The sequence below is a fragment of the Nyctereutes procyonoides genome, unplaced genomic scaffold, assembly GCF_905146905.1.
Source record: "Nyctereutes procyonoides isolate TBG_1078 unplaced genomic scaffold, NYPRO_anot_genome, whole genome shotgun sequence".
Taxonomy (NCBI): domain Eukaryota; kingdom Metazoa; phylum Chordata; class Mammalia; order Carnivora; family Canidae; genus Nyctereutes; species Nyctereutes procyonoides.
In genome coordinates, this window is record NW_026575052.1 from 61,451,943 (window position 1) to 61,467,046 (window position 15,104).

General features: G+C 42.0%; 1 protein-coding gene across 1 annotated transcript in view; it reads left to right on the forward strand.

Annotated features, from left to right (window-relative positions):
* The window catches only part of DHTKD1 (dehydrogenase E1 and transketolase domain containing 1), a 51,628-nt gene that overhangs the window by 22,778 nt on the left and 13,746 nt on the right, over positions 1-15,104 (forward strand). The window contains exons 6-12 of the mRNA XM_055332558.1: positions 2,869-3,040; positions 4,050-4,248; positions 6,675-6,987; positions 8,389-8,473; positions 9,005-9,144; positions 12,828-12,978; positions 14,028-14,134. Of these exons, the coding sequence (XP_055188533.1) occupies positions 2,869-3,040; positions 4,050-4,248; positions 6,675-6,987; positions 8,389-8,473; positions 9,005-9,144; positions 12,828-12,978; positions 14,028-14,134 (1,167 nt within the window). The remainder of the gene's footprint in view (positions 1-2,868; positions 3,041-4,049; positions 4,249-6,674; positions 6,988-8,388; positions 8,474-9,004; positions 9,145-12,827; positions 12,979-14,027; positions 14,135-15,104) is intronic.

A 15,104-nucleotide genomic window follows, 5' to 3' on the forward strand; every position in this document is an offset into this window, starting at 1 on the left:
ACTTTTAACTACTGGGCAGTAGTTAATTCTGAGTATCAGTAACTGAGTTTTTAAACCCCAGAGGAATAGGTAAATCTATAAGGTAGAAAAATATTTGGCTACCTACATGAATAAGAACTGTATCTTATTCATGTTAATTTTTCATGCGCCAGAAATTTATAGTAGGTAAATAGGTGGTAGGCAGCATTGCATTTGTCTATAGTATGGTATTTTGAAATAGAAATGTTGTTAGCCAACATTCTCTTTGCCTTTCACTTGACTTAATTCATGTTACTCTGAAATATTTCAGTCACTCGCATTTACCCAGTGCATTAAGCAGGTCTTAACATGGACTTCAGGAGTAAGAGGTGGACGTGGCATTTTCTTTAAAGTGACGAGAAATTGAGTGCCCTCTTTTGTCTACTTTGTGTTCCAAAATTATTTTGCCCTGCTGTGTCTGTACATGTCTTGCCTTGCTCAAGGACACAATTCTGATTTCTCGTGAAAACTCTAAATTTGGAGCCCATAAAAGTGTGGTGGGTGAGATTCTGGATGCTACTTTTTCTGCCTGTCTTCTTCTGTTTATCTGGGTCCTGAACCCTGTGAAAGTAGATTGTCATTTATACCGTGTTTGGCTAAGTAGCTTCCACCTCACCTAGCATTTGTGTGTGTTTATGGACCCTCACTCCCAAAAAGCTTTATGGGGCATGGTGGAGTGGTTTCTCTTCCGATTTAAGAAGAAAGTAAAATTAGCAAATGGCACATGTGTGCTCTAGGGCCAAGAATCTAAAGACCATGATAAAATGATGCAAGTTATGAACAGATGTTATGTTCTTTTTTTGAAAAATTTTTGTTTGAGTATAGTTGACACCAGATGTTATGTTCTTTTTCCTTTTTAGAGAGGGAGTGTGTTGGGGGGGGGGGGGCAAGGAGGGCCCGAGGCGGAAGAAGAGAGAGAAAATCTTAAGCAAGCTCCACACTCAGTGCTGGGCATGGAGCCTGGTACAGGGCTTGATCCCACAACCCTGAGATCATGACCTGAGCCAAAATCAAGAGTCAGATGCTTAACCAACTGAGCCACCCAGGTGCCCCCCCCCCAATGTTATATTCTTATCAATGCCTCTACTGTAACATTTTTGTAAAGGAGCAGAAGAGGCACACATCCCTCCCTCTTCCTTGCTTTATTGAACTACTCTTACATCACTACCGCCTAGAAATCCCATCAGCAAGGAGGAGTGTTCAGATGCCAGGAGTCCCTGGACCTTGTGGCTAAGGGTTGGACTTTACAGCGTAGCATGGTGCAGAAAAGACAAAGACCATGGAACCAAGAAGGCTTGAGTTCAAATCCTGGCTTTGCTGCTTTCTGGCTTAGTGTGCTTGGTTCTGTTGCCTAGATTCTCTGAATCTCATAGGTCAATGGGAGTATATTACATTCCTCATAGTGTTCTGAGAATTAAATGAGAGCGTGTACATAAGTTCCTTGATCCAGGAGGAAGACTTGGAGAGGTGGAGAAACAAGTAGGAAAAAACCCCGGAGGTATTATAGAAGCCCCAGCGACTAGTCCAAAGTGAAATATACACTGTTAGTGAGCCTGGGTTTTCTCATCTGTGAAAAGAACAGTTGTGACTTCCTTATCTGGTTCCCCGACCTGGCTGTTGAGTGGATTAATGCTGTAGAGATAATGTAGGGGTAGGCTATTACTAGATATAGATACTCCAAAATGGGACTCATACCTATAGACTCCTAGCCAAGGGAAGGTGTGGACTGGAAATGTCACGCAAAGCAGTGCTTCCTTTCTTAGCCAAAACATTCTATTTACATAAAAATGACTATTTTAAAGATATTTTCAATGTCCTTTTAACAAATCTACCTCAAAGTATTCCTTCTTCACTCATATTTAGGTCTTCTGTTATTGTTAGAGTCACAATGGTTATCTTGTTAGGGCTTCTCAGATCATTTTATTCTTGAATCCAGCATTTTGACTGTTTATGATAATAGTTTTTTATCTAATTTATTTTTTACTGCAGTATATTTGACAAGATTACATAAATTTAAGGTGTATAAGATTTTGTTGGTTTGACAGGTAATTGCCTTTTAGCTTGAAGTCAGTAGAACTCATACCTTCTTCTAAGATCTTCCAGGATCTACCATTCATTTATTATTTGCTTTTAACTTTCCTAAAAAAGATTTCCCCTTTTCTCTACCACTTTCTGTCTGTCAGGTTTTGTGATAATATTGTGATCTAACAGACTTCAAATGTTCTGGATGTTGCGTGGTAGTATTTTGTTGGTTCCTCAAAGCATCCTCTCACTTACCTGTGATAAACTTTCCTCCCTGCCTCCTCTCTTTGCTGTCACATCATCCTCCTTAATAAAGTTCACAGCGGTGGCCAACACACCTAGTGGGGACCAGGCGATGCAAGCTGCACACAGACTTTTCAGGGGCAGGATGATTGAGGAAGAGAGAGGGTTCAAAACTGTGCACTCTTCCTCATGTCTTGCAGGCTGCTTTCATGAAAATTGTACTGGAGCTGATTTTCCTTCCATACCTCCAATAGCCCTTCTTTCTGCGGTGCTGCTGTGTGTTCTAGAATGTTGATGGGTATATCAGAAGTGATGGGTGTGAGTGACAATGTGGGGATAGGTAGAGTAAATAACCTGGTGGCCACAAGAAGAGAAAGGCTTTGAAACCTGCTTGAGGTCAACCTAATCATTCTAGAAAATCCTATACAGAACCAGCAGAATTTGGGGAGGGCAGGGGAGCAGGGAGAGAGAGCATGGTTGTTTTTTAGTCCTGTTACTATTGGAAAACAATTTATTCCAAATTGGGAACATAAATTTCTACACCCCTTATGAGTTCATTTTCTCGTTTTCTCCTCCATGATTTAGGTTCACGGTGATGCTTCTTTCTGTGGTCAGGGGATTGTCCCCGAAACATTTACGCTGTCTAATCTCCCACATTTCAGAATTGGTGGGAGTGTCCATCTGATTGTCAATAACCAGCTGGGTTATACCACTCCTGCAGAAAGAGGAAGGTCTTCCTTATACTGCAGTGATATCGGTATGTAAAATAGGGAGGCAGCCCTAGATCAACATCTAGTTCACTCGGAAGAGTGAATCTTGCTGGTTATCCCATTTTAAATTTTGGATCAGATATGGTCAGTAGTTACCAACAGTGTTATTAATATTCCTTTAAAAGTGTGAGTGTGATCTTTGAACCCAAGGAAATAAGACAAGAATGGAACTGAGAAGTTGTCATCTCAAATGGCCCAAGTACCCAGTTGAGTGATCTGGTGAAAACCAAAGATCAACACAGTTGGTACTATACTAGGGTACTTGTCTTTAGGAGATTCAGACCTGGGGTACCCAAGACCTTAGTCAAGAAGGATATGTTCAGTCAGTGAATTTGGCTAAGTGGTCTTGGTTAAAAATTCAGATGTGATGAAGCAAAGTTGACTTGTTTTACCTTGGAAATTGGCAGTTTTAAGACAAAGGCAGGGCTTTTTTACCCATTACCCAGTTCACAGAGTTACAAAAACTATTAGTTTGTAGGAATAGTTGTACCCAGACCCTGGCTTGGATGCCTTTTGGGGCTCTCTATGTGAATTTTCTTTTAAAGTTCCTTTATTTTTAAGCACACTCTATACCTGATGTGAGGCTCAAACTCATGACCCAAGATCAGGAGTCACATGCTCCTCCAACTGAGCCAGCCAGAGGTCCCTATCTATTTGAAATTTTTGTGATTAGTTTGTTAGAGATACCAGAAACACATTCTAGGACTTTTTTTGTTAACTCATGTATGCTTTACATCAAATAGGTAGGAGCTATTATTCCAGTTTTATAGATAAGAAAACTGAGATTCCTAAGTTTACCAAGGTCACAGAGTAAGTTGCAGAGCTGGGACATGACCTCTTTCCTGTCACATGAACTCCAAATTATGGGTTCTTAACAACCCAGCCAAACCACCTCTGAGTATGTGGGCTGCCTCCCCACACAGGCAATAGGACTTGAAGGTGGGCTAATGTCGCTTGGGGTTAGCTGGCTGGTTTCATCTGTCTTCTCTGCCTCAGGGAAGCTTGTGGGCTGCGCCATCATCCATGTCAATGGAGATAGCCCAGAGGAAGTGGTCCGTGCCACGCAACTGGCTTTTGAATACCAGCGCCAGTTCCGGAAGGATGTGATTGTTGATTTGTTATGCTATAGGCAGTGGGGCCACAACGAGCTGGACGAGCCCTTCTTCACCAACCCAGTCATGTATAAAATCATCAGGTACAACTATAGACATTTGTTGAAGGTCCCCTTGCCCCCATAGTGCTCAGATTATTTTTACTATTTTTATTAGACACTCAAGTAGGGTGACCAACTCCCTGGGTGGCCTAGCACACAGAACTTTCAGTGCTAAAACTGGAAGAGTCTTGACCAAACTGGTATGGTCATACTATGGGTCCTAGGAGAGCTCCTCATATTCTTCAAACTCTACACTTTTGCTCAATGAATGAACGAAGGCCATTTACCAACCTCATTTGCAGATGGGAGACTAAGGTAGTAGGAGACTAAGCCCAAAACCCAAAGCTATTTGTTATGCCCTTGACAGGACCAAAAACCGGTCCTCCAGGACTTACTCGGTGCCTTGGCAAGAGGTAACATGATGGATTGTAAGGAATCTTGAGAAACTTGCTGTCCAATATGAAAGCCACCACCATACATGGCTATTGAACACTTGAAATGTGGCCAGTCCTCCTGGAGATGGCCTGTAAGTGTAATATACACACCAGATTCCAAAGACTCCCTCTGACAAAAAGAATGTAAACTATCTCAATAGTTATTTTTAATGTTGATAAAGTATTGAAGTGACCATATTTTGCATATATTGAGTTGAATCAATGTTACTAAAATTAATTCCACCTGTTTTTTTTTTTTTTTTTAACCTTTACTCAGATGACCACTAAGAAAGTTTTAACTACACATTGGCTCAGGCTACATTTCTATTGGACAGTGCTGGGGCAGAGGGTTAATGTGACAGAGAGGAATATATTACTTGGGAATTTCCTTTCTTGATACTAGAAAGTACAATAGAGCCCCTTCCCCACTTTATTTCCTCATAGATATAAATGGAAGCAGAAGAATAAATTGGGTGACATTTTACAGGTCTTTCTGGATACAGGTAGTGAACTGCTTTTGGAAGAATAAATCTGGGTTCTCTGTTTTTTGTTTTTTAAAGCTTTTACTTATTTATTCATGAGAGACACAGAAAGAGAAGCAGAAACACAGGAAAAAGAAGTAGGCTCCCTGAGAGGAGCCCTGGCCTGTGGTACCCAATTCCCAACCCCGGAATCACAACCTGAGCCAAAGGCAGACACTCAACCACTGAGCCACCCAGGCACCCCTGAGTTCTCTTTTTGAATTCAGCTGCTGAGTGGCTTGATGTGGCTCAGGGCCTCATTAAAAAAATAAATAAATATCTGGCTTACTTCTCACTCTTGTCATGACTAAATACAATAAAGTATGTGAGCAAACTTTGTAGTTTCCGTGAACGTAGAGTGGCCTTATTATTGTTATTAAACTGAGGTACTGATTATTATAGTACCTGGATTACTAAAGCCACCTGAAATAGATGTTGGTAACTTTGAGTTCAATACTTTTTGCAATAAAGGGGTGGGTCGACAATGTAGGTTAGTCTTATAAAGAATAACTGTCCAGAATGTGTCAATTTATAGGAAAACTCTACTAATTACTTCTGCCTTGATGTAGATGAAAGCTTAAAAAGATGAATTTGTTTTTTCGTTATTGTTTGCAAGAGGTTATTACTCACTATTGCCTTAAAAAAAAGTGAGGTAGGGGCACCTGGGTGGCTCAGTCAGTTAAATGTCTGCCTTCGGCTCAGGTCATAATCTTAGGGTTCTGGGATTGAGCCCCACATCGGGCCCCCTACTCAGCGGGGAGTCTGTTTCTCCCTCTGCCTGCCCCATCTGCTTGTGAGGCTCTTGAATGAATGAATGAATGAATGAATGATTAAATAAATAAATAAATTCTTAAAACAAAAAGGTATTGGAGTGAGAATTCCATAACATGAAATGGATTGTGCTGAAGTGGACAATTCAGAGGCTTTTAGTACATTCACAATGTTGTGCAACCACTCCCTCTTTCTAGTTCCTGACATGTCCTGTGTGCCTTTTTTTTTTAAGATTTATTTATTTATTTATTTATTTATTTATTTATTTATTTATTTATTTATTTTTAAAGGTTTTATTTATTTATTCATGACAGAGAGAGAGAGAGAGGGAGAGAGAGGCAGAGACATAGAGGGGAAAGCAGGCTCCATGCAGGGAGCCTGACGTGGGACTCGATTCCTGGTCTCCAGGATCATACCCTGGGCTGAAGGCAGTGCTAAACCACTGAGCCACCCGGGCTGCCCAATATTTTATTTATTTATGCATAAGAGACACAGAGAGACAGAGACATTGGCAGAGGGAGAAGCAGGCTCCGTTCAGGAACCCTGATGTGGGACTGGATCCCAGGACACCGGGATCATGACCTGAGCCAAGGGCAGATGCTCAACCACTGAGCCACCCGGGCACCCCCCACTTGTCTTGTTTATAGTGATGATGCTCTGTAATACCTTTGACAATGACTGTATCTGTCACTCTTTGATTTTTACAAATCAGATTGACTTTTCTCCCCTGTTTCTTGGCCAGAGCCCGAAAGAGCATCCCAGACACCTATGCAGAGCACCTGATTGCCAATGGACTCATGACCCCGGAAGAGGTGTCAGAAATCAAAGCCTCCTACTATGCAAAGTTAAATGATCATTTAACTCACATAGACCACTACAATCCCCCGGCCACCAACCTGCAGGCGCACTGGCAGGGCCTGGTCCAGCCACAAGCTTGCATCACCACGTGGAACACGGGTGTGCCCCTCGATCTCCTGCGGTTTATTGGCAGGAAGTCTGTGGAGGTGCCAGAGGAACTCCAGATGCACAGTCATCTTTTGAAGATGTACGTTCAGGTAGGGAGCATTAAAATTTCTGGCTATTATTTGTTTGTCTTGCACAGCAAAGAAATTGGCCTTGATCTGTCTTTTCAGTTGGCTAATGATTTTGACAATCACTTATTGTATGTCACTAGGTTCTGGGAACTGATCCTAGGGGTGTTTTGGTACTGATAGTCACCTAACTTGGACTTGTCCACTTTTCCTCCATTCTTTCTTCTTCCCTTCATACACACATACATGTTTTGGTACTGATACTCCATTCAGATTTTGCCTATTTCTCATTTTCCTCCTTTTATTTATTCATACATGTTTAATACATGACATGCACATGTACTACATGTATATCATCCAAAATACAGCTGTACTGGAATGCCTGTTTTGATTTTTCTGACCAGTGAGCAGAAAATGCTTTTTGGGCGGAGGGGTAGCATAAACAAAAATAAATAAAAATCAACATGCACATCTCCAAAGGCAACCATTTAGACCCTAATACACGTTGCAGTTTTACATATTGTCTCATGTTAAATATAATAGCTTTTTTTTTTCTTTAAGATTTTATTTATTTATTTGAGAGAAAGAGACAGAGATAGCATGAGTGGAGAGGAGAGGGAGAAGCAGAGACCCCACTGAGCAGGGAGCCCGACATGGGGCCTGATCTCAGGACCCTATGATCATGACCCGAGCCAAAGGCAGATGCTCAACTGACTGAGCCACCCACACGCCCCTCATGTTAAATATATTGAAGTTTTGGTTTGCATGGGCCTCGGAAGTTTCCCAGAACATGGGACTCTCCATGCTGAAGACAGAGGAGCAAGAAGCTAAAGGCCTTTCTTAAGCTTGAACAAGGCACTGTCCTCTGGATGATCTTTACAACACTAGCTTCATTTTTAGGTTTTATTATATATAAAGAGACTTTTTAAAAAATATTTATTTATTTGAGGTAGGGGGGAAGGGGCAGAGGGAGAGAATGTCCAAGCAAACTCCCGCTGAGCAGGGAGCCCATTGCAGGGCTCGATCTCACAACGCATGAGATCATGACCTGAGCCAAATCTGAGAGTCAGATGCCTTACCAACTGAGCCACCCAGGCACTCCAGGTACAGAGACCTTTAAAACAATCTGTGAACTTACCATCCAGCTAAGGAACTAAAATATTAGTACAGTTCCCCTCGTGCCCTCCTTGGAGCCATTTCCTCCCCATGTACAGGTTAACCACTAACTGGAGTGCCTGCTTATTGTGCCTGTTTGAAAACCTACAACTGTGACCATCCTCTTACATTTCCTTCTGCACTTTCTCTATTACTTAACATTACGATTTTGATACTTCCTGTTGTTGCATTACATTTTTTGTCCTCCGTGTGAAAAAGAGGGTAGACTCTTAAAAGTGTCTTTTTTCTTTCTCATTCCATTTTTTGCAGTCCAGACTGGAGAAAGTGATGGATGGAACAAAGGTAGACTGGGCCACCGCAGAAGCTCTTGCCTTGGGCTCATTACTTGCTCAGGGTAAGAAGTTTCTGTTTAGCTGCACAGCTGGCAGGGGATGCTCTGTGTGACATTTGTTATATGTGACTCCCGTGGTTTTGAATTAGAACTATCTCCTGTCGTTTTCATTGACTAGAGAGGTTCTAAACTTTTCTTACTCGACAATGTTATTTTTATTTAATCTTAGTATAACTCATGTTGGTAACCTTCATCAGAGAAAGACTACAGAACATTTCTTGCTGGGAAACAAAGGGCTCTGTGAGGGATAAATTGGAAAGGTATTTTCCTCTAAAAATTGTAGAGCAAATGATGTCTTTCTGTTCTTGTATAATCTCATCTTCCACAGACTTTTGAGTATAGGACAGGTATATTTCATTTTTTTACTTTAATTTTTATTTTTGGACAGGTATATTTTAATAAGGGAATGTCTTTGCTAAGGAAAATTCTCAGGATGAGCTGATGTATGGGAACTGAGGGTCACCATGCCTTGTTAATGCTTAGGTTATTCATTGGAATCTGGATTTTTCTTTTATCCTTATTTATTTGCTTAAGGTTTTAATGTCCGTCTGAGTGGGCAGGATGTTGGCCGTGGAACTTTTAGTCAGAGGCATGCGATGGTGGTTTGCCAGAAGACTGATGACACCTTTATTCCCCTGAACCATATGGACCCTAATCAGAAGGGGTTTCTAGAGGTAGGATGTCTTTTTCATCTACTGTAAAACCTAGGTGCTGATAATTATACTTACAGGATTCTTTCTTTCTTTCTTTTTTTCTTTTTTTTAATTCATGAGAGACACACAGAGGGAGGCAGAGACCTAGGCAGGGGGAGAAGCAGGCTCCCTGTGGGGAGCACGATGTAGGACTTGATCCCAGGACCCCAGGATCACGACCTGAGCCAAAGGCAGATGCTCAACCACTGAGCTACTCAGGTGCCCCACAGTTACAGGATTTTTAAAAAAACTAGAAACATATGTCAGCAACTTTGGATTCAAACTTATTTTTTTTCCAATTAGTTTTCAATTCCAGTATAGTAACGGGTGTACAAAATAGTGATTCAGCACTTCCATATCTAGATAATCATACTCTTAATCCTTTCACTTATTTCACTCATCCCCCATTCTCCCAACCACCCCTCCCCAACCACTCCTCAACCCCCCATCCACTTATCCACCTGTCCCCCCCATCCTCCTATCCCCCCATCCACCTCCTCCCCATCCACCCATCCACCTCCGTTCTTGTAACAACCAGTTTGTTCTCGAAGAGTCTGGTTTTTTTTTGTTTGTTTCTTTTCATTCATTTCTTTTGTTTCTTAATTTTACACATGAGTGAAATCATATGGTATTTGTCTTTCTCTGACTGATTTATTTCACTTAGCCTTATACCCTCTAGATAGTACTCAGCCATAAAAAAGAATGAAATCTTGCTATTTGCAACAACATGGGTTCGATCCTTTTTGAAATAAAGGGTGTTGAGTGGGTGGAGAATGTAGGTCTATACACTTGGAATGCAAGCAATGCACTAGTTAGTGAGTAGACTAGAGCTATCTTACTCTAGCTACTTATCTGTAGTCATATAAATGTCAAACAGATGTTCATTTTCTCAATCCAAAATTGACATTATAATCTGTGTGTTGCTGAATTCATTAAAGTAAGCCGAGCAAGTGGACAATAAGCCAATATTTCTTGCCTGTTAAAAAAAAAAAAAAGCCCTGCTTTAAAAAAAAAAAAAAAAAAAAAAAAAAAGCCCTGCTTCAGTCAGTAGAGCACAAAGCTCTTGATCTTCGGGTCATGAGTTCAAGTGCCACAGCAGGCATAGAGCTTACTTTAAAAAAATGTCCAGCTTTCTCAAGATTACCTTATTTTTTAAGGTTTGGTGGGCTTGATGAATATATCTATTACCATGTGTTTCTATGTGCTAGTCACTGAGCTATTCTCTAGCGTCAAAGGCTAATGAGACCCTGGGTCTTTCATTCTTATGAAGACTGGGTCTTTTCATTTTTATCTCTCTGACAATTAGCATAATGCCGGGCACATAATGTTTATTAAGATAAATTATCCTTCAAGGTATACTTAGTGTCATGTCATCTTTTTTCCTACTCTAGTCATTTGTTTGAGTATAATCTTGAGTTTACTGATATTCAATATTTTAAAAAATTCACTTGTCAAAAGCAAGATTCCAGGACAATTACTTAAAGGGACATGAAGCTCATCTTTAGTCTAAAATCTACCCCTGGATCAAGTCAGGTTGGTGATCTAGATATTGAAATCTTAAGGATCACCCCCTGGCCCCAGTGTCTTTTATTGAATTGTGACTTGTTATGTAGTATCAGTTCATTTTGAATATTACTATTTAGAAAGCCCCAAGTAAATGCCTTGCATCTGTTATGAAGATGCTGTCAAAGATTTCATTAATTTTCTGATGCATGTCCTTTATATGAAGACCCTCGCAGGAACTCCTGCTTGCTTGTCGTACTGAGAGTGGTTGCAGTTCACTGAGGAGTAGCTTGTCTTTATCGTGTATGCTCCATGATTTCTGCAATTGTGCAGCATTCCCCTATCAGCAATGGCTCTCAGGAAGGGGTGGGGTCCATGGTACCCTTGGTAACTATAGGTCACTAGGTTGTCTTTCCCCTTTGTTGTATGTCTCAATCTTTATCTTTTTTCTCTCTACTTATATTTACATGATCACATTGTATATCAGGTATGTTGTGAGCCATCTCAAAAGCATTTTGGAATAAATAAAAGCAATAAATTCAAGAAATGAAGGTAGATGTTATACAAGCGTGCAAAGTACATGAATGCACATGTGAAGGTGCAGAGAGTCTACTTGGGAAGTCAGGAGAAGCTTGGGGAGGAAGCCAGATTTGAGCTGGGGCTGGAAGGACATGAGGAGTTGCCCAATCTGATGCATGTAGGGAGAACATTCCAGGTGGGCACAATAGTACATACAAAACCTGTGAAGTAAGAGGATGGGAACTCCAAATAGCTTTATGTGACTGGAGGTTAAGCTGCAAAGTGGGTACAGGAGTAAGGAAGAGGAGACTGGCCAGACTCCTTGCATTATGAAAGACTTAGAATATTATGTAAGCTGGAAACCTTGGAGGAATTTTGAGCAGGTGATCAAGATTTGTATCAGAAAGAGTCCTCCTGACCGTGCTATGGAAGCTGAAGATGGATGAGAACTTTGGATAGTTTTTCTATCCCAGCTTTATTGAGGTAAGGGCAGTTTCTAAGGAGGTTTCTCAATAGTCTAGGCAGGAAATTGTGGAGACCTGAATTAGGGCAGTAGTGGTGCAGACAAAAAATGGGGCCAGATTTGAGAAGAACAACTGTAAGACTTAGTGGTAGATGTAATGAGTTAGAGAAGAAAGACTAATCTTGCTTATCTCCTGGCTTCCTGACTCAGACAATTGCTACATGATGACAGCATTCACCCAAATGTAAAGAGAAGGAATGGGTTTGGTAAGGAAAGATGATTCAGTTTTGGACGTTTGCCTTTGATGTGGCTGAATAACATAGAAGTTTCTGTCCATTAGAGAAAGGCAATTTAGGTATGTCTGTCTGGAGCTAATGAAGGAGTGTAGTCTAGATAGAGGTACAGGTTCAGATATCATCAGGGTGTAGAAATGTTTGAACCACAGGGGTGGGATTATCTCCTTAGGAGAGAGCAGAACAAGAAGAGGGCTGAGGGGTCCTGGGAAAAGGTTTTTAAGGTGCTGGCAGAGGAAATTTCCCCCAAAAAAACATCCAGAAAGGCAGGAGGAGAACTGGGAGTCACTGTGTCATGAACTGAAGGAGAGAGAAGTCAGATGTGAGGAAGAAGAACGTGGCCATTGGATTTAGCCACTGAAAGGTCAAGGGTTGACCTCATATAGAGCTGTTTTAGTGGAGGAGTAAGAACAGAAGCTAGATTGCACTAGCTTGAGGGGTAACAGGAACTGGAGTGGATTAGATAATTCTTCTAGAAGCTTGACCATGAAAGGAAGCTACAGCTGTAGAACACTGGTCAGGGGAAATTTTTTTTTTTAAGATTTTATTTACTTATTTGAGAGAGAGAGAGAGAATGAGAACATGAGCAAGGGGAGGATCAGAGGGAGAGGGAGAAGCAGACTCCCCGCCCAGCAGGGAGCCCAACATGGGGCTAGATCCCAGGACCCTGAGATCATGACCTGAGCCCAAGGCAGGTCATAAGGAAGGTCTGTGCTCATCTTCACAGAGAGCAATAGATCTCCTTTCTCATAGAAATGTGGAGATGAATGGAAAGAACGCTCCCCTCTATGCCTCTCCTCCCTTTTGAGAGGGTTTGTGATGCCTTACTCATTCATGCCCCATCTCTCCTTGCATGACAGTATTTCTGTTCTCTCCCTTTGCATTAGGTCAGCAACAGCCCATTGTCAGAAGAGGCTGTCCTGGGATTTGAATATGGGATGAGCATTGAAAGTCCCAAGTTACTGCCTCTCTGGGAGGCTCAGTTTGGTGATTTCTTCAATGGTGCTCAGATCATTTTTGACACGTTCATCTCTGGAGGTTGGTGTTGGCATATGCATGTGGAGTGGATGCATGGTCTCAGCGTCTTGGGGACAAGTACATGGAAAGGGGCTATAGTTGCTTTTGAGATGCTGGAGCACAGCACAGCCCCCCAGGAGAGTTTGGGGGCTGCCCTGCCATCCCCTGGGGCAGGCATGGCAGCTGGCAGATGGTTACAAAAGCTGCCAGGGTTGGGGGCCGCTCAGTGACTGTGGGGGCAGCACCTTCTCAGGGGACTGTGCTTGGCCGTAAGGAGCAGGGCATGGACCTGCCAGCTCCCGGGCAGTGGGACTTGTGGGAATACGCCTGGGGCAGGTGAACAGACACCAAGCAGGCAGGGGTGACTCAGTGAGGATTTGTGGTCAGAGCGAGTGGCAGCCTTGAAAGTCCACTTCCCTCAACCCATGGATGTTTAAGTATCTGAAAGCTGGTAGTTGTGCATCTTTATTGTTTTCAGTCATCATTTACAAGAGCAGAAGCTGCTTATTGTAAAATTTCAAGTACGTAAAGTACACGTGTGAGTCCCTCTCACCCCATTTTCTGGGGGTAAGCACTCTGGGATTTTGCGCCTTTCTGGCCTCCCTGTGGCTGTGTTTCTCTGTAACCTTGTAGTTGTACAGAAGAGAAGTGCCTTAGGGAGACTGGCCTTTGACCCGTCCGGAGGCTGTCCCAAGTGTCACACCTGCAGTCTGCGGACAGTGGCCTATTTTAAGTGGTGCTGTGAGGAAGGGCAGGCGCCACTTGTTCTCCGTAGGCGCTGTGTCTGGCGTGGAATCAGAGTGGTACCTGCTGTCCTTGAAACCAGGACATTCACCTTATAATTTGTCTTCCGTCTGCTAAAGCCCTTTCAGTGAGCATGTCCTATGGGGTTTCAGCCGGTAGGGTGGATATTTTCCTCTGAAGCGTGTAACGCTGCCTGAAAGGGCATGGGATGGAAATGATGCCAGGGGATCAGACAGCAAACTAAACTTGTGTCACTGCTCAAATCACATCAGACCATTCTGCTCCTGCGTCAGAGGGTTCTTACTTCCCGTCGTGTGCTTTTCCAGGAGAGGCCAAGTGGCTACTACAGAGCGGCATTGTTATTCTCCTTCCCCACGGGTATGATGGGGCTGGACCCGACCACTCCTCTTGCCGCATCGAGCGTTTCTTGCAGGTATGTCCAACACCTTCTGCATTCCAAGAAATCCTTTCCTGCTTCCTAGGTGCTTTGAAATAGAACTACCTCCTGTGGATACTTAACGCATGCCTTAAGCTCTAAGACCTTGGAGTATTTGAATGAAATAGATTTAATGCAAAGTCATTATTCCTTATCAATCTGATGCCTTGGATATCTTACTATCATGGCTTTATGACGATTAAAGTGGTTCTTGGATGGCAGAGGTCAGTGGTTCCCAAACCAGGCTGATCATCAGAATCACCTATGGAGATTTTTTGCAAAGACACACAGGGACCAATACAAGATCAGATTATTCCAAGTGGGGCCTAGAAATCTGTATTTTTATTTAAAAAATTGTTTTTGATTAATCATAGTATTTTATAAAACAATTCATGATTGAGACGCCTAGGGGGCTCAGTGGTAGAGCATCTGCCTTGGGCTCAGGGCGAGATCCTGGGGTCCTGGGATTGAGTCCCCATCCTGGGGTCCTGGGATTGAGTCCACCTCTCTCTGCCTATGTCTCCACCCTCTCTGTCTCTCCCTCTGCCTGTGTCTCCGCCTCTCTCTGTCTCTCATGAATAAAATAAATAAAATCTTTAAAATAAAATAAAATGATTCATGATCATGAAAAAAATTTTGAATAAACACCCAGAAATAACCACTGTTATTGTTTGGTAAGGATCTTTACCTATGTCTTTTTATACCTATGGCTTCCTAATATTTTATTATGAAATATTTCAAACCTATGGAAAAGTCATAAAATTTTACAGTGAATATTCATATGCCAACCCCTTAGATGCTACCATTAATATTTTATTATACTGTACTTGTTTTAATCACATCTACACATCTATCATCCTCCTATCTATAAATCTTTATTATCTTCTGGTGCATTTTGAGTAAATGGAGACATTTATGTACATCACCCTAAGTACATGAATATCATTAGCTATTTTGGCATAAGTGC